The sequence below is a fragment of the Callithrix jacchus genome, chromosome 2 (assembly GCF_049354715.1).
Source record: "Callithrix jacchus isolate 240 chromosome 2, calJac240_pri, whole genome shotgun sequence".
Taxonomy (NCBI): domain Eukaryota; kingdom Metazoa; phylum Chordata; class Mammalia; order Primates; family Cebidae; genus Callithrix; species Callithrix jacchus.
This window is the reverse complement of record NC_133503.1, coordinates 46,685,155-46,711,781: the sequence shown is the minus strand read 5'-3', so window position 1 is coordinate 46,711,781 and position 26,627 is coordinate 46,685,155. Positions and strand designations below refer to the sequence as shown.

Here is a 26,627-nt window from a genome sequence, read left to right as displayed (position 1 = left end):
AAGTAGAATAATAGAAAATGTGACCTATAAAAGTAGCAGGGAATCAGACCATGTGTGGCACTTCCAGCCACTACAACCACCTTGATTTTTACTTTGAGTGAGATGAGAAGCCACTGGGTGGCATGACCTTCCTTACGTTTGTAAATAATTACTTTGGCTTAAGAGTTGAGAGTAGACTAACCAAAGGTAAGAGCAGTAGAAATGAGATCTTCTAAATCAGAAAAGGATAAAGAAAAGAATAATGAGGACCTAAGGCATAAAACCAGGAATAATACAAATGGCAGAGGGTGTAAAATCCAAAGTGCATCATGAGCCTTAAAGCCAGAACTTGTGATTCAATTATTTGTTCTCAAATTACTAACTACATATAATTATAATTATATATGATACTATTTGTGTCATATATAACATTTACAATATGTTAATACATAGTAAATAATATATTATTAGTATATAATTACATTATATATATATATAACTAATTAAATATATTTCTTAACTTCTTGTCTCAGCCGCCAAGTCCTCTTCTATAAAATACAGCTAATAATATATAACCTGAATGGCTACTACAAAAATCAGTCATAAAACTTTTATGCCGTGATGCAAACAGTAGTAACTAATGTACATCTATCATTGTTATCGTCATCATGTGAGATGTTAAAGAATGCAAACTGAAGACTCAGAGATGCTTTTATCTCCTCAAAATCTCGCAGAGAATTAAGTGGGATGAAAACCTAGCTGTTGTGCTGTTTTTAAGCTAAACACCCATATTCAAATATGCACTTGAGAAAAATCTGAACATCTGTCTCTTTTAGCTTGCATTCAGACAGTAAGATGACAATCTATATATACTTCTTTCTTGTGTAATATTATTGACACAATCAGGGGAGAAAACAGTGACTGAGCTCTCTAATGCACGAGCAATTAACAGATTTAGTGTGAATAAATTGAAGAAGGAAAGAGGAGTACTCTTGTATATGAGAATCCAAACACAATTTCTCAGTTTGCAAAGTCACTAAGAATGCCGGGATGAGGCGGAGGACGTAGGAGCCCTGCCGTTTAATATTTACGTGGCTCTGATGATCTCAAACAACTACCTGTACTGCTTCTCTCTTAACTTTTTCAGCCTCAACGTTGTTTATTTCTTCTTTATGATTTTTCTTCTCTTCTTCTTCAAGTTTGCTGCAATAGAAAAAGAAGATATAGGCTGAATATGATTCCCTATTCTTTTTGGAAGTAAGTTTTTAAAAGGAATGAGGATCTTGCAAACCAATAGTCAGATTCAGTCTTCAATGAAAATTTATCTGGTCTGAGAGATGCTTTTGCTTTGACCAATAGCGCAGATAAATTTAGTTGTTTAGATTCCCCCCTCTAAAGAGGAATAATTATAAAACAAGCATGAACCTTTATTAGTCTGTGGCCCTCAGACGATCCTATTTTCTATAGGTTACTCACTTTAATTAGCTTTCCGAATAAAGCTACAATTGTCTTGATTTTATTTTACTTGTTAAACTTTTCCTCTCAAATAGCTACAATATCAGTGATAAAAGAAAAAGGTGATGCTAAGTCAGATGATGGGCTCAAAGTCATAATATACCATGTTTCATTTTAAACTAAAAATTTTAAATATTATTTCAGAAAAGCTAACATTTAAGTTGAAATTCAAGGTTTGGATTGCAGTAGTGATTCAAGTCCAGTAAGATTCAGCTGCTAATTTTTTGAGGTTGAACACAAGTCTAATATTCTGGTATTCTTGTCATTTTCTACTGACATAGAACATGTTAACGCTGGAAAATCCTTAGCCTGTACTACATTTAGTCATGACCACAACACCAGCAAATTGAACAGGTGGGTGAAAAACCCCGGCTTCTTGAATTTCAGGCCACTGTTTCTTGTAGTGCTCTACTGTGTCAGCCTCCCCTCTTCAGGAATTGTATGCGTTCACTTAAGGTCTAACTTAGATCTGACTTGGATCAAGACGTGTGAAAGTTAGGAGACATTAACTTTGCATCTCAACAGGGATTATTTAAATAAATATTTTTCTCAGCATTTATTTTAGGATTAAGTTCAGGAGCAGATTAAGAGCCTAAAAATGGAGGAGAATTAGAAGTCATAATGATCGACTTCTATATTGTCCCACACGCTGGAGCTCTGGTCACAGGCTTACCTACACCACTCAGCAGAACAAAGGCCCTGAACCTGATTAACAAGATGTTTTAGTAAACATTTAGGGCATGAGCCTGTTTCCTAAAGGTTTTACTCCACACTAAGCCACTTAAGAATGTGTACACTATACAGTAATGACCCTAAAAGGATAAATAACAATCCTCCCTGTTTCATTTCTTGTTCAGGCTATTTTAATAGTCCTTATATACTGACCTCCATCCAGCTTGTTTTTCCTTAGCTCCTGCCTAAATATACAAATAAATCATAAAATGTCACGAGTGGGAAAGAGATCAAAGATCATCCAATCCAAATCATAAAACTTATGATCTCTCCTTTTACAAATAAAGATTATCAAGTGTTAAGAAAAATTTGCATTACATTAAGCCTTTTCCCTTAATTTAATTAGAAAATAGTAGGATAACTGAATAAATAGTATTGTCACCATATGATTCAATACTACTTAATGTCCTATCCATCTGCTTTTAAATCTTTCTAGCTTACAACCCATGGTCTATACTCTACACATGCAAGAAGGATCTGAGACCAGGGGCGATCGTTAATGAAGAAATTCAGTGGGAGAGATGGGGTAGACACTCACAACACACTGGCACACATGGCACACTTGTTTCCATGCATTTTGCCATCTGGGCCGCGGACAGGATCATGCTCCCTGGTGCATATGAGTGTTCCATTCCTCACTTGGTCCCGAAATTCACTGCAGATTTCCTAGAAAATGAAGAAAATATTTTCTCAGAGTAGTTTTCTATCCTTCCTGCATCTTTTCCTATTATGAGGAATACGTAATGCAGAGTAAAATGTAAAAAGAAAAGTGATAACATGAAGTAGTAAATCAGTAAGTGTTTTAAAAACTTCCATCATAAACTGAGAATTATCCTGGCACTATAGCAGATCTGAAAATAGGTACAGTTCTGTTGCATACCATAGTCTATAAAAGCTAGGAAAGATCAGAGGTGGGAAGATTCCATAGGCAGGCCTAAAGGAAAAGCCTTCCTGGAGGAAATGAGAATATTGCTCACCCATGGATTGTCTTTAGGAGGCTGAGAAAGAAGAGAAAAAACATACTTAACTTAAGAAATAAATATATACCTTGTCTAGATATGGTGGCCCACACCTGTAATTCCAACACTTTGGAAGGCCAAGGCAGGAGTACTTGAGCCCAGAGTTCAAGACAAGCCTGAGCATGATAGAAAAACTCTGAGTCTACAGAAAAATTCAAATAATAATAATAATAATAAATTGCCAGGTATGATGGTGTGTGCCTGTAGTCCCAGCTACTCAGGAGGCTTAGGTGGGAGGATCACCTGAGCCCAGGAGTTTGCAGTTGTAATGAGCCATGACTGCACCACTGCATTACAGCCTGGGCAACAAAGTGAGACCCCGACTCAAAAATAAATATATCTTAAAAGACATATCTTTATAAAGAGAAGAGAACAAGTCTTATCCCTGGAGAAACTGACATATTTCTGGGAGTAAGTTGATTTTAAAAAATTAAATACTAGGAATGGGAGATATGGATTTGAAGCAAGGGAGTAACAATAGGAGTGGCAAGAAGGAGAAATACGTTAATACCACTGGAAAATCTAAGAGGATTTGGCAGATGATCAAATATGATGGATGGTAACAAATTTTCAATTCTAATTGATCAGTGAAAAGATAGTTTCACCTAACGGAAGCACTTAGTTTTAAAAAATGAGTCAGTCAGAAGGTAAATTTTAAACTGTGTCAACTTTTCCCCAAATAGTGATGAGGCTGGTACTGTTGTGGCTATTGTCAAGAAATAGAATAAACAGGCCAGGTGCCATGGCTCAGACCTGTAATTCCAGCACTTTGGGCGGCCAAGCTGGGAGAATCACTTGAGGTCAGGAGTTTAAGACCAGCTTGGTCAACATGATGAAATCCTGTTTCTACTAATAATACAAAAAAAAAAAACACAGCCGAGCATTGTGGCGCATGGCTATAATTCCAGCTATTAGTGAGGCTGAGGCAAGAGAATCACTTGAACCCGGGAGGTGGAGCTTGCAGCAAGCCGAGATCAGGCCACCACACTCCAGACTGGGCAACAAAGCGAGACTACATCTCAAAAGAAAAACAAACAAAAAGAAACAGAATAAAGAAAGGTAAATCTTGTATGTAGCTATTATATGAGAATAATTCAACATCTCCACATGAGATAGATTTGGCTCTGCTACGTATAAAATTTTAAAATTATTAATGCATGGTGAGTGGACTAAAAATAACTGGAAAGTCAGAGACCCTACTTAATGATCTTAATTGGGTGCAAGAAAACTACTACTTGATCCATAGCTGGGTGGTTTTAAAGCTCAAATATGATAATATATGTGCTTTTGTTTTGTACATTTGGATGATTGAGATCTTATGCTCTCTATCTGAAACAGAGATATGAATAATGTAAACAAATTAGTAAATGGCATAAGTTAGTATTAATACTCTAACAACAGAAGTCTAATAAAAGCAAAATATGGGGAAAATTCCTTGCAAAAAGTTAGCAATCCACTTTTTATGAAAGAAACCTCTAAATTTGAATAATTGTAAGATAAAATTGATATTCTGGATACTTCTAATCAAAACCCTTTTTGTTCAGTTTAAAAGTGTTCTTCATTCATTTTAGGCATAAAAATTAAACAGAAAACATTTATACTAATGAGATAAATAGAGTACCATTGTAAAGAAAAGAAAAACGTCAGGGCACAGCATCAGCATTACCTTTGCAGTTTCTCTTTTAGCCTTTGCTTTTGCTCTTTCTTCTTGTTGACTGTAAGACAGCAAAAAGAAAAGAGAGAAGAAATGGATCTTATTAGAATAGATCCTTAACTTTCATAGCTTGATTACCTATTGCTTTGACTATTCTCAAACAATGCCAAATATCCACCTAGAATAGTTTATAATTTTATTGGATGATAAACAATCATGGTTCACTCTACCTCAAGAGAATGGTGTGCAAGAAAAAGCCCCTGAATTAGGAAGTAAACCTGTTTAACTTCCCAGTATATGCATTGCAATAGTACTTTCTTATTTGCCGATTCTTTTGCATGTGTGATTACTCTTTATTTAGAGGTAATATTTATCTTTTGAGAGGCAATACAGCATGGTGGTTAAGAGGAAAGACTCTGGAGCCAAATTCTGTAGGGAAAGCAAGAAGTACCTTGACCTTTCTGTGCCTTCTTTAAGTGTGTGTGAAGGAGAAGAAGTAATAAAAGTACCTTTCTTATTGGAATGTTATGAGCGTTAAATGAGTGACTACATGTAAAGCAATTAGAACAGTACCTGGTACACAATATTATAATAATTGGTATAATTGTCATAAGGGATTGACATCATCATTATTGTAATTATTGAAATGAAACTTTCCTTCCAGAATTAGGCATATGATGGGAATGAAGTGAAACTGATAGATGATACATTTTGGATAGATAGCTACGAGTGTTGCAACTTGAGTTTCCTGGATAGGATCTACAGCATAATTGGATATATAACACAAATAGTTCAAAATGTAGAAAAACTGATGTAATTTGTGAAAATGTTTTAATGTGTTCCAATCAACAAAAGACTTGCTTATAGATCAAACTAAAACTTTTTTAAAAATTGAAAAGACTGTTTTCACATGGTATGAATGAAAGTGCGCAAAAACTAACTATGGAGGGTAGAATAATTCTCAAAAAAACCAATCACCTTTGTTAACGTGTTCATAAAACATGAGGCGATAAAGGTATATTTCTTTTCAATAAAGAATTTATATATTTATGGGATAAACTGACTAAAATAGATCCAAAATTATGGGATTTTTCATACTTCTTTATATGAAAACCGATCTAACTTTTACCGTGAGTCTAAGTTGACTAAAAAAATTTAAGCAGCATTTTCTTTCCTCAGTGGGCAATTGTCAGAGGAAGCAGCAAAGATGACTACTTAGAGGCAGAATTAGTTGCTTGTTACTCAAGGAGTAATGTAAAGGAGAAGAAAAAAACAGGCTGAAAGGCCTTGCTTAGTGATTATATTCTGTCTACACCCCAAATCAAGAAACACATTATCTTTTTCTTCATCTATAAGTCCTATATCCTCTCCTTACTTCTCTATCATTCTCAGCTGTTTTGATCCTTAGTTTTGTTTTTTGTTTTCGCTTTTTATCCAGTTTCATCTGTTTCATGTGGTTGTTGTGAAGATTAAATGAGATTAGGTAGCAAAGCTCTTAGCAAATACCATATAATTACATGAATTCAACAAATGCTTGTTGTGATAATTATATGGTCATCATCTTAACTTTCCTTCTTATAGATCTACAGTACTCTAAGCCTCAAGTGCTATGGGAAAATATGCTGGATTATATTGCTTTCTATCAGGAAGACTAAATAAATTAAGTCCTTTCTAAGATTCTTGGCACATGGGAAATACAATGGGATATTTCTTTAGCCAAAAAATCAAGCGTTTAAGAAAATCCTAGTCATGCCTTTGAAAGGCCGTACTATGCCATTCATTCTAAAGACCTGTTTTTAGGCACCCTATAAATAGGCATTCAACTCCTACATAATAAAACTCCCATTCTTGTCTTTCTCTGCTTTATTACAAAGTCAGTCTTCATTATGAGCCCAAGTATTTCTTCCTATAGCTCTTTTTCATTTTAAATATATTCCTTAAAATCACATAGAATAAGTAGGAAGAAAGGTAGTGAACAAAAAGACTCATAAATTTTCCATGCATTAAAATATTTTACATGTAATCATATGTATTTCCTATTTCACCTGATAATTTTTTCATAAAACTAAAAGCAATTAGTATAATTATCATGAAGTATTCTCTTCTCTGGGTGAATGATTCTAGGTTACTTCTGAAATGCCATAGAAGAAATTATTCTGCACCTAATTTTTTTAACTTGTGGTCTTACTTGACAAATAGTAATTGTACATTTTAATGTAATTCAGTGTGATGTTTTCATAGATGTATACATCGTGGTGATTAAATCAAGCAATTTACAGGGTTGTCCCACAATACTTATCTTTTTTTGAAAGGTGTAAGGACATTTATAATTTACTCTTTTAATAATTCTGAAATATTTGATATATTCTTATTAACTATAGTCACTGTTGTTGTCCAATACATTCCATAAATGTATTCCTCCTGTTTAAAACTTTGAACCCTTAGATCAACATGTCCTCATTCCCAAACCCATCCTTATCTATCCCCATTCTCTGGTAAGCACCAACCTACTCTCTACAATAAGTTAGCTTTTTTTAGATCCCACATACAAGAGAGATCACACATTACATGTTTTTCTGTGTCTGGTGTATTCTGCATCTCTTTCTGTCATAATAGTTATAATCAGAAAGCCCTCCACTTGTTTGTTGTTGCTGCTGTTTGTTTTTAGTCCATTTAAATATGACACCCAAAACTGAATGCTACACTGAAGAAGAAAATGTGTTGTTCACAATTGTTTGAAAACATCCCATGGAAATTCTCACTGTTCAGTCCTCAGACTCCATGGGTCTTCGGCTCTACTCACAAGAGGGCCTCACACATGGAGCAGGTGTTGCCATGCATTTTCCCATCTGGGCCCTGGATGGGGTCATTTTCTCTAGTGCAAAGAAGCGGTCCGTTTTTCCTGGATTTGCGGTATTCACTACACAACTCCTGTGAAATTGAGAAGGGAAGTTGATAGTGTTGAACATAGGTTGAATCAGATTGCAAAAATAGCTGAAGCTTATACATTTTTTCTTAAATGAGGATCAGTAATTGGCTTATTTTAGAATGGTTAACTTTGAAGGCTTGGCTTTTTTAAGTGATAAAAGCAATGAACCCCTCAACCAAGAAATAGTCAAATATTCACACAGGTAACTGCACCCATGCAAACACACATGAAAACACAAACTATACAATTCTTTCATACAGTTTTAAGGAGTGCATGTATTCCCTGAACATGATCTGTGCATCCTCAGTGCCATGTCCCTCAGAGTTATCGAAGGAGATTCACTCACTTCAAAGGAAGCTTTACTCTCAGGTTGTCTTTTATTTCTTGATTCGCCTTCCTTCTTTTTCTTTTCTTCTTCTTCTGCTTGGCTAAAAGGGTATGGTTAGAAAAGATGAGTAAAAATCATAGAATCTCCGCATTAGAAGTGATCTCAAATGTAATTTAATTTTACACTTAACAGTGATTAAATTCTTATAATGTGATATGCCTAACCCTGTGCTTACACTGTGAAATCCTCACAATTATATTACAAAACTAGTATTATATCTCCAAATTACAAATTAAAAAACTGACAGAATGCATAACTCACCCAAAGACATAGAGATAATAAGTATAGTGGAGGGATTTAAACCCTAGCCCAGAGGTGGCTTTCTTAATTTCCAGTGCTCACTACTCTATCTCTAATGACTCTCAAGCCTTTGCTTTAATCTGCCTGTAAAGTCTACTTATATCATCCTTGGCACTCCGTAGTAAATCATCCAACTTTGAAATCCTCAAACTGTTAGGAAGTTCTTCCTGGAATCCAGTGGGAATCTGTCTTCCAGGACTTTCATCCATTGGCCCATTGGCCTCACTTTTATTCATGAAGATAAGCTAGAACTTATCCTGTTCCCACACTTAAAAAGAAAAACTACTTGAATATTTCAAGATTGCAACTTTCCCCTTGCTTAAATATGAAGTCTTAACAATCTTCCAAGGACATAGATTTTTAAATACATGTCTCCAATTGGGCAGTTTCTCTAAATATGCTTTAATTCTTTCATTTTTTTGTTGAAGTAGCCCTCTCATAATTGAACATGGAAATAAAGTAGAAAGAACAAAATCATCCCTCATGTTCCCAGCTGCAGGACCACTCACAAGAAGATCTCACACATGGAGCAGGTGTTGCCATGCACTTTCCCATCTGGGCCCTGGATAGGATCATTCTCTCTGGTGCAAGCAAGTTTTCCATTCCTCACAAGCTTTCGGTATTCACTGCAAAGCTCCTGTCAAGATAGAACAAGTAAGTTGGCCATATTTTCCATTTCTACTTGAAGCAGAAGATTCTAACATCTACATTGGCAGAAACTGTTAAGTCTCCTTGAGCTGAGGATTTTAATTGTGTTTTTCTCAAATACAAAATTCAACTCAACAACAAGAAAAACATCATATGCTGAGAGGAAAAAAATAAAACATAGTATGATGGCCTGATATAATACAAGCAATACACAAGCAAATTCCACTATAATCCAAACATAATAAAATAAGTACAAACATAGAGGGTACAAGAAAATCTGAGAACTCAAAGTTTGGGACCATGAAATCTGACTGTGGAAACCAGGGAAGATGTCATGGAGCAAGAATAATTTAGGTGAGACCCTGAAAGTGTAAATAGGATTTGACTGGGTGAACAAAATGAATTGGGAAATATGCACACAACATTATGAAAATAAAATAAGCTGAAAAACAAAGATAAGAAATGACATGGCACATAGCGAAGCATGATTTTCTGAATGGAGATAAAGGTACAATAAGAAGAGAGATAATGAGATTAAAGTATATCCTGTATTTGATGATGAGCTCTTGTGGGTTTTAAGCAGAGCAGTGTTATGATCTAATTTACATTTTGAAACATTACTCAAGCTGTGTTATGGAGACTGGTTGGACAAGAGAAAGGATAGAATCCAGAGAAAAAATTACGAGACTTTTATCATTAAAACCATAGGTGATGATAACTGAGCTAAGGCTTTGGATACTATTATTGTAATATTTCAGAGATAAAATTCCTGTTTTGGGTGAGAATCAAGGGATTTTTATCTCAAATTAGATGTGAAATATCAGAAATTCATACATAGAAAGCATATATGTAGAGTTTTCTCTGGAAAGTAGTTAGCAAAAGCTAATAGTCTCTAAGTGATAAAATTAGAACTAAGTTTTTTAGCTTTTAAACTTTTTTTTTAATTTTGCAGAGTTAGTTTTGAATCAACAAGAAGGGACCAATCTTCCAATATAATTAATCTTGGTACCATCCCCAGGTTGAAGAGTTAAGACATTCTGGGGATTTCTGCAGGGCAAAATCTCAGCCTTTAGGCTCTTAAAGTTTGTTCAAATTATAGCACCAAGTAGGTTTTATTGGATGGATTCTACTCACTGAATATGAGGTTGCTTTTCCAGATTGTCTTTTATTTCTAGCTTGTGCTTCAGCCTTTTTCTTTTCTTCACTTTCTGCTTGGCTGAATAAGAGAGAAAATGAAGAGGATCCATTAGGAACACACATGCCATGGTTTCTCCACATAATTGCACTGTTAACTGTTCTTCCTCCTTAGGGCAGAACAATTTTGTCCCTTTATCACTATGTATCAATGAGAAGCAACAAAATATCCTCCAGTGTAGTATGATACTATGATTTCTTCATAATGTCTGTTTAATGTTGAAGAAAAAGACAACAATAGTGGATCTGGGAAACTTGCTTTCTGTAAGATAGCTTTCTTGCCTATAGTGAGAAAAGGAGCATCATCAATGTTCATAACAGGCACCAAAACTAAAATTATGGTGACGTAACACCTGAAGACTGAAAGTGGCCTTAACAAAGCATGTCTACTCATCCACTTGTTTCTCAGAGAACATGAGAGGGGCCTTGGCTATATCTCAGGATATGACTACAACCAAGGTCCATGGTCTATTTGCCACACCCTACCATGCATACCCTAGCTTTCCTTTAAACATAAATATTTTGCTTACTCACAGCTTTTTCATCTAAAGGACAAGATGTGAGAAAAAAAAAACATAATTTCCATATACTTTTAAATAAGCTTAAATTTACTTTGTACAATGGAATTGCACAGCATGTACAATTAACTGATATTTCAGCCATATGTAGTAGTCAGTCAAAACAAAAAAAGCCATAGATTCTATATTAAGTTAAATACTTAATTTGAGCTCAGCCAAATAAAGTGAAAGCCATCTTAAATTTTGAAAGAAAATTGTCCATTCTAACTTATCAAGACATGTCACATTATACAAAATAAAAGCCAGTGTCATTTTATAGGAGTTTAGTGTTGTTTTATGGGCAGTTTGACTTCATTCCATTTCTACATTAAGCTCCACCTTTAGACTCTTGACTCCCATAGAAGATGAGATACCTATAAATTTCTAAAATAGGCTCACATGTGAAGTTTCAGAAGTGAGGGAGCAACTAATATTTATACAAGTTCATGTTTGTCAGGACATTCCAGTGCTAAAAGAGGGAGTGTCGAAGGAACAAAGTGTCCTGAAATAAATAACTCTAGGTATCTACTCCCAGCTCTATTACTGATATTTTCCATGTAACTTATTCAGCTCACTTCCTGTCTTGAGCCACAGTTTCCCCATCTATGAAACAAGATGTTTCTATTAAATAACCTGTGAGATCCCTTCTTTCTTTGACATTCTAAAACTCTATACTCACAAGTAGGCTTGACACATGGAACATAAGTTGCCATGCATTTTCCCATCTGGACCACGAATAGGATCATTTTCTCTAGTACAGAAAAGTATTCCATTCTTTGCTTGATCTTGATATTCACTGCAGAGTTTCTAAATAATGAATATGAGATAGTTTAGATACAGTTCTGTTTTCTGTTTATTAATGTTGCATGTTATTTTTACAAAGAAATTAACTGAAAAAGAGTCATCAAAGGATGAAAAAAAAGGTTAGGATTTAGGGCCATCCAAAAATTGTGATATTTCTCTCTTTGTAATATCCATTTGCATCTTCAACAAATGTTTAAGTTAGGAATATATAAACATAAATGTGATATATTATTGTTCTTTATCAGTCAAATGGAAAGGATAAGTAATTGCAATATAAAAAGCTAAAAAATTTAATACTAGTCTGAATTAAGTGTGTATAAGTATAAAGGAAAGAATAATTCATGGAAGCTCAGAGAACTTAAGTCTAAATTCTATCTTGAGAATATATTCGGGAACATAATGTGGCAAAAAGGCCATCCAAGAAGAATTAAATACACAAACACACAGAGGCATGAAAGAACATGTTATTTTGTGGTAATCTAACGTATTTAGGAATATAGTGGCTAAATAATAAGTTGGATAAAGAGACTATTCAGGAAATGGTCAAAAGGAGACCTTGAAAATCAAAGACCACTAAACTTTGAAAGGAATTTGGATATTACTTTTAGGCAATGGGAAAATTATAAATGTTTACAGCAGAAAATGGCAAAATCAAATCTTTGTTTTACAAAGTTTATCAACCAGATGTGTAGAGGATTTGATTGACTAGAGGCTGAAGTCAGAGACACTAATTATAATAAAAGAGAAAAAGAGAGAGAGTGAGGAAAAGAGAATAAAGAATAGACAGAGAGAGGGAGAAAAAGAGAAAGGAGAAAGGAAAAGGAGAAAGAAAAGGAAGGCGGGAGAAAATTGGAAATAAATGATAAAAAAGTAGTTGAAGGATATTTGAGTATTAAAATTAAAGGGACTTGGTAACCTAGGACTGAGGGGAAGAAAGCAGTTCAAAATGAGGCTTAGGCTAAGTATAGTGGCTCATGGCTGAGTAATCATAGCACTTTGGAAAGCTGGAGTGTGAGGATAGCTTGAGCGTGGGCAGTCAAGGCTGCAGTGAATCACGATCCCACCACTATACTCCAGCCTGGGTGACAGAAAAAAAAAAGAAAGAAAATGGAGTTACACAGGCAGAAGGTGGCCTGATGGGGTGGCTTACTTAGAACTGTGGACTGTGCATCACAGAAGTCTGGAAAACTGTAAGAATGAGTTAGGGTTTCTACAGGAAGTAAAATGATCTTAATATCTCCAACAATGGAATTTTATAGCATCACTGACTCATGGAACCATAATATTTGTTTTCATAGTCTATGAAACATAAAAACAACATGGAGGATGAATTAAATCTTGAAGGCCGAGAAAGATGGAAACCAACAATATATAGGACAGACATGATGCCAATACATCAGTGCAAAACAAAACTATTAAATGTCTGAGCTAAGATGGTAGCAGTAGAAAAACAGAGAGATGACTAGTTAAGAGATGTTTAGAAAGCAGAGCACAGTATAATTTAAAAGAATGCATATTAAAATTGATTATTAACATTGATTTTCAAGTAAATATCTTCACAATACCTACCACACATCAAAGAATACACATCACTTTGAAATCAGACAACTTTTTGATATATTACCTTCATTTAGGAGAACAAAACTATATTATTAGTGTGACTTGATTAATTTCCTCCAAATACAGCTTGTATTTAGAGATTGTAATGCCATAATTTTTAAATCTAAGCTTCATAAAACAATGACTATAGTTTCCAGCAAATCTACTAGTAGTGGGGAAAATATTAAGCAATACTGAAAATGCATACTACATAATATGCACTCACACGCACCCACCCTCACATACAAGTTATAGCTAGATTAATGAAATTGATTCTCACCGCAATTTCTCTTTTAACTTTAGTTTTTTCATCAGCTTTTCCCAAATTTTGATCTGTTTTACCATTTTCCTCTGAAAAACGCTTCTTGCTGGAAAAAGAAGAATAAATCAGTAGAGATGCTTTCGATCTTTACGTTATAAAATAGTCATTAGGTACAGATGAAAAAATATCTAAGTTTTCCTGAGTTTGAGTACAAGCACTTTAAAAACACCTCAAATCCCTGAAAAGACCCTTTAATTTCACCTTTATACCATTTCTTTCCACTAAATGATCTTTTTTTCTCAGCTCCCTTTCTTAAAAAAAATTAAAATTCTTCAGCTTACATTCTACCTTTTTGAAGAAGACATTCCAGTTCCCAAATTCAAATAAGCTCTATGCCTATTGCTGTGTTTTTGTATCTGAATGGTCTTTTTCTTATACAACAGTTTTAATTCTATTTTGCAGTATATAAATATGTGCAGATGTCCATGGCTTATTTCTGCTACTGAACTTAAGCTTCTTGAGACTAAGTAATCATCATTCATATCTTCATTCGTTCATTCACTCATCATTTAGTGAGTAATTACGGTTTTTTCGGGCACATGTTGACTGAGCCCTGGGCATGTAGTAGGACACAACATAAACACGTACCCTACCATTTTGGAATTCTTGAGGCTGGTGGAAAAGACTGAAAGTCAACAAATAGTTGGAAAAATAATTGTATAATTGCTAGCTGTGATGGTGATTAGGAAAGACAATTACTAAAGATTATGAGGATTTAATTTCAATAAGGGAGGGACTTTTGGAGTTCTTGTCCAAGGAAAGATAACCTGAAATATGATCTCCAAGAAGGGACATCAGCTGGCCAAGACTGGGAGGAACTGGTATAGGACAGCACACAGGGAAGGGCTCATAGAGCTTGAGAAGCTGAAAGTGTCATGAGACGTCATCTAAGATATCACAAATGTAACAATTTGTATGTTGTGATATCTGCCCTTCTGTCAAGGTCACATGTCCCAGATAAAAAATAAGAGTAACCCGATTAATGTATAAGCCTGAAATATCGAAGAGTGTTTAATGAACACTCTTACTATGGGATCAACTGAAGAAAAGCAATCGAAGTCTTGATACCTGCTTTTACCCCCATTCTATACTAGAATTAGTTCACAAAGAAGTTCACAAAGGTCACAGGACAATGTTAAGAAGTATGGGCCAGGCGCGGTGGCTCAAGCCTGTAATCCCAGCACTTTGGGAGGCCAAAGAGGGTGGATCACGAGGTCAAGAGATAGAGGCCATCCTGGTCAACATGGTGAAAACCTGTCTCTACTAAAAAAAAAAAAAAAAATACAAAAAATTAGCTGGCCATGGTGGTGCATGCCTGTAATCCCAGCTACTCAGGAGGCTGAGGCAGGAGAATTGCCTGAACCCAGGAGGCGGAGGTTGCGTTGAGCCGAGATCGCGCCATTGCACTCCAGCCTGGGTAACAAGGAAAATATTCCATCTCAAAAAAAAAAAAAAAAAAGAAGTATGGTGTAAGTCAATATTCCACCTGGCAAATGGACTCCATTTGTCCTCACAAATAGACACACATCAGTAGTGCCTACTCACTAGGCGGTATTACGATTTGTAGAGGACATAAAATTGCTCAAATGGTTCTCAACAACAAAGCTTCCTTTCAAAGGTATTTTTACTCATCAATCAAATCAATCTCCACTTCCATCTTTTGAACCACTCCAAAAAAACTGCTTCTATACTCACAAAATGTCAGCACACAGGGCACATTTGTTGCCATGCATCCTGCCATCAGGGCCACGGACTGGATCACTCTCCCGTGTACAAAAAAGTCTTCCATTTCTCACTTGATTTTCATATTCCTTGCAAAAATCCTTTGAAAAGACAATTATATTTATTTTACTTCATTTCATTTCAGGTTTTTTTTTTTTTGAGACAAGATTCTGCTCTATTGCCCAGGCTGGAGTGCAGGGGAATGATTATAGCTCACTGAAGACTCTAACCTCTAGGCTCAGAGATCCTCTCACCTCAGCTTCCTGACTAAATGGGACTACAGACATGCACCACCACCACACCCAGCTAAATTTTTTTTTTCAGAGACTGGGTCTCATCGTGTTGCTCAGGCTGGTCTTGAATTCCTTGGCTCAAGTAATCTTCCTTCCTTAGCCTGCCAAAGGGTTGGAATTATAGGCATGAACCACCATATCCAGCTAACAGTAATTTTACTTACCATTTTTCTACTTTTTAATCTAGAGACTTTATAATAGATTTATTATGACAAAACATCAGGACTAGAAGTTGGCAAATACATACAACATATTAATGAGAATTACTAAGAAATAGTAATTATAATGTCAACTACTTGGCACTTGCATCTATTATGTGGTATTTATTAAAAGGTAAAATAGCCTCAGGAAAAATAAAACTGACTAATAATTTTCTTGGATTAAAACTAGATATTTCTTTTCACCTTTCAAATTAATGGGGGTTAGAGGGATATCTTTCATAAGGTTCCAGCACAAACATAACAAAATGTAGCAGCCAAGACAAATATATATATATACATATAGTGAGATGGGATGTCTAAAGGTGACTTAATATGAACCTAATCAAGAATAATCCAACCTAGTTTGCAAGTAAAAGGAAACATGATATTATCCAACAGTGTTATGCTTACTTTAGTTCATTTTCTCTATGGATCTGTGGATAATTTTTATGTATTCTGCCTTCTTTATCCATGATCATTTCTGACATCATAGGTGGAAACCTCAAAGAGAGTGGATCTAATTTCCTTTCACCCTCACCTTAGAGGGGTAGACCATCAAGACTGATACTGATTTAGAAAACCTAAAAGGGAGTAACTTCTCCCCCAAAAAAATCCAAGAGGGACTTGTTTTCAGATTTCCCGATGCATTGGTCCAATACTTTCAGGCTACTTTCTGTGTTTTGAAAATTCTACTATGTGGTGAGGGCTAAACTTTACAAAACACAATACTCTAAGCTCCTCTAGGCTTGGGGATCTCTATGTCATTAAACATTTATGAATATAGTACTATAATATGACCTACAAAAAAATCCTGGTCTATCACTTGTTTTTCAACTGTGTGACCTTCGTCATCCCATTTCAGGAAAGAAAACATGGGCATTAAGAACATGCTGGGAGTCAAATGACCTGGGCCACCACATTGTGCCTTTCACCTAACTGGGAGACCACAGCAAAGTCCCCTCGCCTTTGGAACCACAATCTTAACACTTCCACAATGAGGTTTTTGGAACAGATGTTCTGTGGGACCTTTTCTAGATCTTGCATTCTTTGATTGTTTAAAAAATAATTCAAATTCCATTGGGATGCTTTAACAGAAAATCTAACTGCTTCCTATTAAGAAGATATTTATTTTTGGAGGAGCAATGGTGTGCTCTAAACTTCATGGTTGTAACAATCTAGAAATAGAGACACAGAAGACAGTCACCTGATAATCATAGCATAGTATAAAAAAATTAATGCTCAACGATTCTCCTAAAGGAAACAACCATAATTTCAGTTTATAAGTTGTGATTCATCCAAGGAGATTCTGAAGAAACATTCTGTATACAACTCAGTGACAAGTTAATTATAGGGAACATATTGAGCCATCACAATAAAGCAGTCTATTCACACCATCACGCACAATGACCCCACCAAAACAATGACCCTAGCCACTGAGAGGAAGAGGGAAGTACAGAGAGACCTGATGAACAACAAAGGAAAAGAACTCTCGGTCTCTGAAGTAATAAAATGTTAAATATCACAGGATGACCTGAAGTTTTAGACCGAAATTTAGCAACCACCACAAAAGAATTGCTTTTCAATCCTTGGCAAGTGTGGCATAAACTGTAGATGGTTCTGAATACTTAGTTTTTCCAAATGTAAACCTTTAACACCCTATTTAGGATGAGAGCTTTACTTCATTAAATAGCATTATGAACTGAAGGGCTGGCTCTCGACTACCAAAAGTGGGCTTGTTTCTTCCTTTACGAAACATAAACCCTACAATCTGCAAAAAAAGAGTACACTTGTATTAGCACAAAAGTAATCTGCATGATATAGAAACACAGTCCGACAGGAAGGTAAAATTCAGGTCATATATCCAACCTCTTTATTATGCTGACACAAAAATTAAGGCCCAGGATGATTATTTGCTTAGTCTCCCACACCCAGAGCATGATGAAACCAAAGCTAAAACTCAGGTGTTCTGACTTCTCAACAAAAGGTTAGCCATTTAGCAAAGAAAATGCTAACCCTCTCGTTGAAACAGGTGATTTAAGAAATCCAGGCTGAATTACCTAAAGTGCTTATTCAAAATTTTTTATACTAGATTGAATAATTAAATTATCAAATAATTCAAATTATTTTAAGGGTATTTTTTAAAACACAATAAAAACTTTGTCTGATTTTTTTTTTTTTAAGCAGAACCAAGACCTTTATAAATGCAGGTTTCTCTGAATAGAATAATCATAATGGCAGTCAGTAACTTCAACTTGTGTCAATGTAATTACACATAAAATGCACCAGCGAATATACTGTGACACTCTTTTAAAGTTATTCCTGTTAAATTTATATTATATTGAAATTTTTAAACAATTTATTCAGAGTAGAATGGTTTTACAACTAAACCCAAAAGACAGCTGGTAGAAATTAAGCAGAACTTGCTTTGTATAAACTTTCTATCTCATACCTTCTTTTGGGGGCTGGAGGACTGGGGAAACATAGATGGAAATTGCACATTTTGAGCCTTAGGTAGGAAATGCTGCTTTAAATCTGAATCTAATGATTAATATTCTAGGAAGTCAATTTGGGGAATTTTGATATTAAGAAAAATATGTAATAATAAAAGACAATTACTTTATTTCATTACTCAAAGGTTTAAGCATAAATTTGTTGATATTTATGGCCACAAGAACCAAATTGTGCTGGTGAGTCATTTTACCTTCTCAGCATTCCGTCGAATTCTAGTTTCGCCCTCTCGCTTGGCATTTTCAACTTCTTTTAAACTGTGAAGAAAAGTAAACAGTTGGTCAGTTTATGGCTCAATCATATTTTCAGTATCCTCAGTCCTGTGCTACACACTTTCATATCCTCTGCTACAACTTGCTGAAATGATCCACTTACAAGAGACAAGCATTTCCCTGTCTTCAATGCCTGAGCCAGAGAAATTGCCAAAGATAAGGAAGGGTGTGAAACTGACTCACTGACAGTGAATTAGAAGCTTTGTTCTGTAAAACTGAATGGGTGTGACACCTTGATTGACAAACAGAAGACTGTCAGGAAAATTCCCTTTAACAGGCAGAACCAAGAGCTTTAAAATAATGCTGTGACATGGATGAAACCAAACTGAGCATTTGAGGTATTGCCATCCACACCCTTAAGTATAGCTTTGTATACCTTGTAAAGTATTTGTTTGCTTTCATGTAAAAGTACTAGGTTGTTAATGAAAGCTACATTTGAATTGAGCTTTAAGCCCTTTCAAATATATCATTTGATTAGAGTCTCATCCTGGAGATAGGTGTGGCTATTTCAGTTCCACAGAGGAAGAAACCAAGAGTTAGACAGGTCAAGTTCCCCTTTTCACCTAATGTATGAAAAGAAAGAAAACCACACAATTAGGGCATATTTGAATACTGAGAGCACATGTCTCCTAGATAAGAAAGTGAAAATCAGACTGATTTCCTGTCTGGAAACCAGTTATCATCACCCTTTTGTAAACCTGATTGGATATGTCCTTGAATTCTACAAGGATTAACTGTAATTTTCAAAGGCAGGTGTAAAGTTTACTAATCTGTTAAATCTCTGTCCTGATTGCAAAATTCCAGTGAGGTAAATATGGCAATTTAAGGCTTGCTGGCCCACAAATTAGAGAGTCTAAACCTTAACAACCAGAATATGAAAGACTGATTAGATCTTACTCACTTCTGCACCTTCAATGCCCAAGCACTGCCAGGCACTCAAATAAAGATTAACCCAATAGTTCTTCCTTTCATAATGTTCCATGTTCCACTTTTTAAGCTAATAATAGATGCAGACACATGGCATTATTACTATTATTATTTTAATTAGACTCACATTACTTACTAAGGGTCTCTACACATGCCCAAATGAAGCAATGGATGTCAAAAGACTGACCTAGATCATTCCATATGAATGTGGTTTCTAAATTTAAAAATATTTGGCCTTATAAAACACTATGCATTTTCAAACTATTGTCATTTAAAAGGCACAAAAGTCTTGAATTTAAAAACTAGCATGACCACCTTATTCTCTCTTTTTAAGAAACTTCAATCAATATGAAGAAAAAGAAAAGCTGTTCTGTGAGAAAGGCTATTTCACATTGTAAGGACAAAGAATTGCATGCTTCATGAACAGGATTTTATCTCCCTGAGGAGTGATTCTCAGGACAATGACCAACTGCATAGTCATCAAGTCCACCTGGGGATGATGGTACTTACAACAGCTCAGCACACATCGCACACTTATTGCCATGTGTCTTCCCATCAGGACCGAGAACAGGATCATTTTCCCTTGTGCATCCAAGTCTTCCATCCACTACATAGGGCCGAAAAGCACTGCATACATCCTGAAGATCAGGGAAAGGAACTTGAGACTTTCCAAAACTGTAATGCTTACAATAGTTTCAGAAATTTTATAGAACTCAGTCCCTCTGACATTGCTATGGGCCACTTAGAGCAGTACCGGCTGTGTAGAAGTAGCTCAGTAAGTACTGAATAATTCATGTGGTTAAACAGAAAACTCTTTTACTTTTTTTTATTTGGGAAAATAACTTTTTATTTATTTCATTTATTTTTAAATTTTTTTTTATTTTAATTTTTTTTATTGTACTTTAAGTTCTGGGATACATGTACAGAACGTGCAGGTTTGTTACATAGGTATACATGTGCCACAGTGGTTTGCTGCATCCATCACCCCATCATCAACATTAGGTATTTCTCCTAATGCTACTTGTTTATTCATTTATTTAGTAAATAGATAACCTACTATGTGCCAGAACTCAGATAGCACAGTCATTTCCCCTCAACTTGCTCCCAGTCTCCCAGGTGATAAAAAGAGACATTACAAATAGCATGATGCTAAATGACTTGGTGGAAGTAACCTCTGGTGCTCTGGCAGCTTACAAAAGAGCCAGACCTTGAAAATTAGGAAAATCATTCACCTAGAAAAAGACAAGTTTGATATGTATGAGATCCTTTCTTCCTTCCCCTTCCCCTGCCATCACAGGCTCACAAAACTGCACCATAGGAAAAAAAATCTACTTAGTTCAAATTTCATTTTAGGTTAAGTAATTTGTCCAAGGTCTCCTAATAGCAAGTAACAATGTTACGGTTTTAACTCAGGCTAAGTGACTAAAGCGTTGTGCCCTTTCCATTACACATGTAGTTTCCTTTTTATTTCTTCTTCTTTCTTTCTTTCTTTTTTTCTTAAATAGAAAGCAGAAATAGAGTCAAAAGGTCTAACCACCAAGGTAATCTGATTCAGTTTAAGAGACTAAAAATAGCTTTTTCATATTAGTGGGCAGTATTGGGTATTCCATTTCACATAAAGCAAGAATTACTTACTTCCAAGGTTCCCACCCAAGAAGGAAGAGGAAAGCACCTACTTCCTATTGGAAGTTAGCCTCCCAGTATTTCCCACCACACTGATGTTTGAACTCACCTCCTGTGGATTACTGCTCTTACATTCCCCTTCAAATTTTACACCAATTTTGGACCCGGTTTTCCTAGAATCGAAAGCAGACACAGCAGTTTAATATTACAACTTCCCACCATGCAAAACTAACTGCTCTACATTGCATTGTCATTCGCTTTTGCTCCCCAAAACAGCTGCCACATTGTATTATTTTCTTACTTTTTCTAATAAAAGCCTCTGTTTATAACTTGAAGTCAAAGAAATGTAGTTAACATGGAAGAGATGGTAAAGATTCAGACTCGTAAATATTATTTATAGAAAATCTGTTTTTAACCTCTGTTTACAGGAGGAATACAAATCAGAAGATGAGGACAAGTAAAGCTTATAACTGGATAGTAGATACCCCACAGCTCCCAAGAAACTTTGTTGTTGTTGCTTTTGTTGTTTTGAATAAACAAAGTAAAATTTGTATTATCTAATATCCCGCTCTAATACTTTTTATTTGGGTTATGCAGACTAGTATTTTATTTTTCATAGAAAGTACATAAAGTTTTCATAACTAATTTTGTTCTAGTCGACCTTTAAGGTATATCTGAAAACACGGATCTGCAAATGTAGGAGATATTTCCTAATTTCTAAAAAGTTAAAGCAGATTACAATGATAGCATCTGTAAAACAATAAAAATTTAATAAAAATAGTATGAAGAACAAAACTAAATATTTACAAGTGATAAGAAAAAAGTTATTTCAAAGGATATCAGCTGAGGAACACTATAAAATTAAAATTTCAATTTTATTGTAGAGCCTCCTACCAGCCAGAGCTGCAAGGAAAACAACACGAGGAGAAAAATGATTCTCATTGCATAGTACAAAGAAATATACCAGAAATTAGGGGAGAGAAACTTTCACCTGGACCAGAGATTTAAAGATTTACAATGTGATTCCCCACATAAAACACAGTAAGAATATATAGCATGCTAATCTTGTGCTACAAAATATATATCTGATAAAAATCTGTATATTCTTCATATATTTATGTTGGTTTTCTGTTTCTCTCTGTTGACCCTTGGTGAGAGTTCAGGACATAATTTTTTTTTTTTTTTTGTACTTTAGGGTCCGGGGTACATGTGCAGATCATGCGGAATTGTTGCATAGGTACACACATGGCAATGTGGTTTGCTGCCTCCAACCCCCCGTTACCTACATCTGGCATTTCTCCCCATGTTATCCCTCCTCGACCTCCTCACCCCCCTTGCTATCCCTCCCTTGCCCCCCTCCAAAAGACCCCAGTGTGTGATGCTCCCCTCCCTGTGTCCATGTGTTCTCATTGTTCAACATCTGCCTATGAGTGAGAACATGTGGTGTGTGATTTTCTATTCTTGTGTCAGTTTGCTGAGAATTATGGTTTCCAAATTCATCCATGTCCCTACAAAGGACAAGAACTCATCGTTTCTTGCAGGACATAATTTTAAAGTGAATTTCTGACAGTACCATCATGCAAAGGATGAGAGTAGTTTAATGCAGTTTTATTTTGCTGAAAATATTTATTGTAAGGAGAGCTAAAGTTTGCAGAATCTCAAAAACTGAATAATTATAATGTCCCTCATTAGCCTATACAAACATTGGTTTTTATATTTGCAAAGCCTGAAGACCAGACAATTCAAGATTGAGGTCATAAGCCAGAACCTGCAAAGCCGGTATGTCATCTTGTTGGCGAAGACAATTGATAACCAAACCTAGCATTGAGGGTGGAGAAAGAACAAAACAGGGACAAGATATAGGACAGTAAAATGTCTTAGCTATTTGGTAAATGTTGAGAGATGGGAAGAATTTTAAAATTGAAAGTCTCAATTACTCTGATATTATAAATTATTAAGCACTTAGTAAACATAATTTGATGATGAAATAATTCTCTGTGAAAAAGGATATACTCACAGATAGATAGACAATGAATAGGTAGAAGATAGACAGATGTGTATAGGTATATATGTATGTGTATCTGTATAAATATCTATAATATATATTATATCATATAATTTATATTTTATAGATTATAAAACATTAAATCTATGGTCTATTATAATATTAAATCTATATTTTCTTGTAGATTTTAAATGTGAAATACATAATATTTTATAGGTGAAAACATATAGTCTATAATCCCTCTATCCTCTCCACTTATAAAGTGATAACCATCTGATAAATCATACATAAAAGTGCCTTCTAAAATATAAAGTGTTATGCTATATACCTTTATTGGTCTAAAGAGTAGTAAAAGACGTGGTACTAATAATTTAGGAATGGCTGACTCCCACACAATAAATTGTTGTCTTAAAGACTATAGGGAAAGCTGTGTCATGTAATTACAGAGAGAATATATTTTAGGGAGAAAGCCTACTTCAGAGAATACTCACACATTCTCAGCACACAGTTCACATCTGTTGCCATATGTTTTCCCATCTGTGCCACAAACAGCTTCATAAATATCAGGACAGATAAAATCCCCGTCTCGTTCTCCTTTTTTAAAATCATCACAATTCAACTGTGAAAGACATGATCAAGGAACATCAAAATATATAAGATACAAAATAGTCCTTAGATGTATAACTAGATTAACATTTTAAGCCCACAATTATGTAAATTGCTGGAGAAGAAAAACATATCATGGAGGCTATAGTAAGCTAATAAATTTATGGGCAATAAAACATGATCCAAGAACAGAGATAAAATTATATTGCAAAAGAAAGGATTTCAGTATCACTTAGGCTGTCTGGGTGAAGTGTGCCAAGTCACCTCTCTGAAACTTGGCATACTGCTTGCCTGCCCAATCTGCCTGCCTTTTCCACAGATGAGTAGTGATGCTCAGTATATTATGAATATGAAAGCTCTTTGTTTGTAGTTTACAAACTGCAAACTACAGTAAAGTTTCTGTTATTATAAATTAGAATAGTACTTCACAGCTGGATTGCTTGTTTCATATTCCTAAGTCTACCACTTAAGCTGTATGACTTGGACAAGTTATTTTAAAAAAACCTTATACTCTAGTGTCCTCATTTGCAAAATCGTTGTAATTTCATCAACCTCTTAGCATTATATATGGATTTAAATGTATAGCACTTGAAACAGTGCCTGGCACAGAACCATTTATTGTCATTGTTGTTGTTGTAATTTTCAATGTTTTTTTCTATTGACAAGCCAAGAAAACTAAACGTCTTTAGGTAGAGAGGAGAAAGCCCAAGTGTCTATACTAATAATATGACGTATACTTTGGAACAAACCTGAATGGTAAAGAAAAACAAATGAACAAGGTAGGAACTGAAGAGTAGTGTACAAGTCTCAGACCTGCCACCCACACACTTCACCTCTTTGCACCTCACTTTCCTCATCAAACAAATGGAAATTCACACCCTACCCACATTCCAGATTTGCCATAAGGATCAGATGAGTTCTTATGAAACATTATCTGGCAACATATCCTTATGACTACTAAAGCTACTAAAAAAGATAGAGAGTTAACTTGACTTTAACTTTTATCTAAAACTATTTAAAGAAAACTGAATAATTTTCATTAAAATATCACATTGAAAAATATAATTTCATGTCATTGTCAAAATAAAGACATTTTAATGATAAATATGAAACACTTAGAATGTAGACCTACGGTGAATCAGTATTTCACACAATATAAAGAATAAAAGGTGGATACAGAAGATCAAGTTGAGAAACTCTTATCTAGAAGGAAAAGAACTGAAAATAGAAAAGAAAAGCTAAAGAACATACTACAATATTCATATGTTTAGAAAGAAGTTAAAAATAGATTGAAACTAAGGTAAGTAGTACCCATATATGTTATTTCATTCATTCATTTGTTATTTCTTCCACACAATTTACTACACATTATCTATGCTTCAGCATTCTTCGGGACTGTGAAGCTACTACAGGGGTGGTAGAAACCAGACTCTCCTTTTTAAGGAATGGACAGAAAGAAGGGAAGTCTGACTGAAGCATAAAGAAAAAGCAGGTTACTGGTTTTCTCTCAAAAATCGTTCTACCGAAACTGCAGAAGCATCCGGAAATTATAGATCAACTTTAACTCAAAACAATCACTGCTTCCCCCGCTTCACCAGAAAATCAACAGCAACATACTAACTAGGTCACAGGTGTAGACAGAGCAAGTCAAAAGGCCAGCTGGGAGATGATGAAAGCAGGTGCAAGGATTTACAACTCCACCTCCTTCCCCTCCAAACCCCAAGGAGGAGGATCACAACCTACAGAAAACACCCCTTCCTAATGTTGACAGTGGCTGAGAGCTTACAGATGGATTCCTGACCTGGTGAGTGGCAGCAAACTGGAGTGGGAAAGAATGGATTCAGAACCTCCAGCTCTGGGTCTTGTCTCTTTTTCTAACTTTAAACCCACCAAAAGGGCTACAGACTGAAGCTTGACCTTGAACATTACCTAACTACAGTTAGCAGAAAAAATAAATACAGCTGTTATGAAATCTTACAATAAAAATATCCATGTATCCGAGAATTAAAAATTGGATATATTAAACAACATGTATCAATTGAAGTAGAAGCATTGGAATGGGTAGAAAAATATTTTATCAAGTCTGTGCTATAGAAAAATAAGAGAAGATATCTGCATAAACAAGTATAAAACAATAACAAAAAAGAAGTTATAAAGGAAGAACGAAGTAGAAATTTTGAATGTGGAAAATATTCAAATGATAATAAATCTAACAGTATAAATAATAAAGATGGGATAGCTACAAATAAATAATGAACTTGTAAACCAGATGATCAGGTCAAGAAATTCTCTTAGAAGGCGAGGGAAGTAAGAAACGTTTTTTTCTAAAAAAGGAAAAGCCAAAGAATATTTAAAATAGTATTAGAAGTCTCCAAAAGAAGGAAATAAATATAGAAGTAAATATTTGAAGAAAGGAACAATTTCTAAAATTAACAAAAAATAAAAGAATTAAAGAGAGAAAAACAAGAATTTAAAACTAAAATCTAGTTAATAACAAAATTGTGTTTACAGAAAATAAACAGAGAGTAAATTAACATACATTCAGAGAGAGACAAAGATACTGACAATAGACACAGATATTAGCAACAGAATAAGTAATTAAGAGTATTGATGATTTGGTTAACAATAGTCGTAGTCAGAACAAAAATAAATCACCACCCAAAAAAAGCTAGAAAGAAGAAATTACTAAGTATAGTAACTGAAAATATTTTTTAAATGGAAGAACCAAGTCCTACTATAACTGAAATAACAGTAAATTTAAATGGGCTAAACATACAATTAAGAGACAATTGGTAATTGGATGTTTCAAAAAAGGAATCAAATCATGTATT

General features: G+C 34.9%; 1 protein-coding gene across 6 annotated transcripts in view; it reads right to left on the bottom strand.

Annotated features, from left to right (window-relative positions):
• SPINK5 (serine peptidase inhibitor Kazal type 5) overlaps window positions 1–26,627 on the bottom strand; it is a 72,475-nt gene that overhangs the window by 25,585 nt on the left and 20,263 nt on the right. For all 6 annotated transcript variants that reach the window (XM_008987434.5, XM_078365763.1, XM_035287940.3 and 3 more), the window contains 14 exons: window positions 23,682–23,809; window positions 21,295–21,358; window positions 20,073–20,200; window positions 18,557–18,620; window positions 15,336–15,463; window positions 13,599–13,686; window positions 11,595–11,722; window positions 10,299–10,380; window positions 9,026–9,153; window positions 8,175–8,256; window positions 7,703–7,830; window positions 4,912–4,960; window positions 2,765–2,892; window positions 1,098–1,182 (listed from right to left, as the gene is read on the bottom strand). In XM_008987434.5, coding sequence (XP_008985682.4) covers window positions 1,098–1,182; window positions 2,765–2,892; window positions 4,912–4,960; window positions 7,703–7,830; window positions 8,175–8,256; window positions 9,026–9,153; window positions 10,299–10,380; window positions 11,595–11,722; window positions 13,599–13,686; window positions 15,336–15,463; window positions 18,557–18,620; window positions 20,073–20,200; window positions 21,295–21,358; window positions 23,682–23,809 — 1,410 coding nt within the window. The remainder of the gene's footprint in view (window positions 1–1,097; window positions 1,183–2,764; window positions 2,893–4,911; window positions 4,961–7,702; window positions 7,831–8,174; window positions 8,257–9,025; window positions 9,154–10,298; window positions 10,381–11,594; window positions 11,723–13,598; window positions 13,687–15,335; window positions 15,464–18,556; window positions 18,621–20,072; window positions 20,201–21,294; window positions 21,359–23,681; window positions 23,810–26,627) is intronic.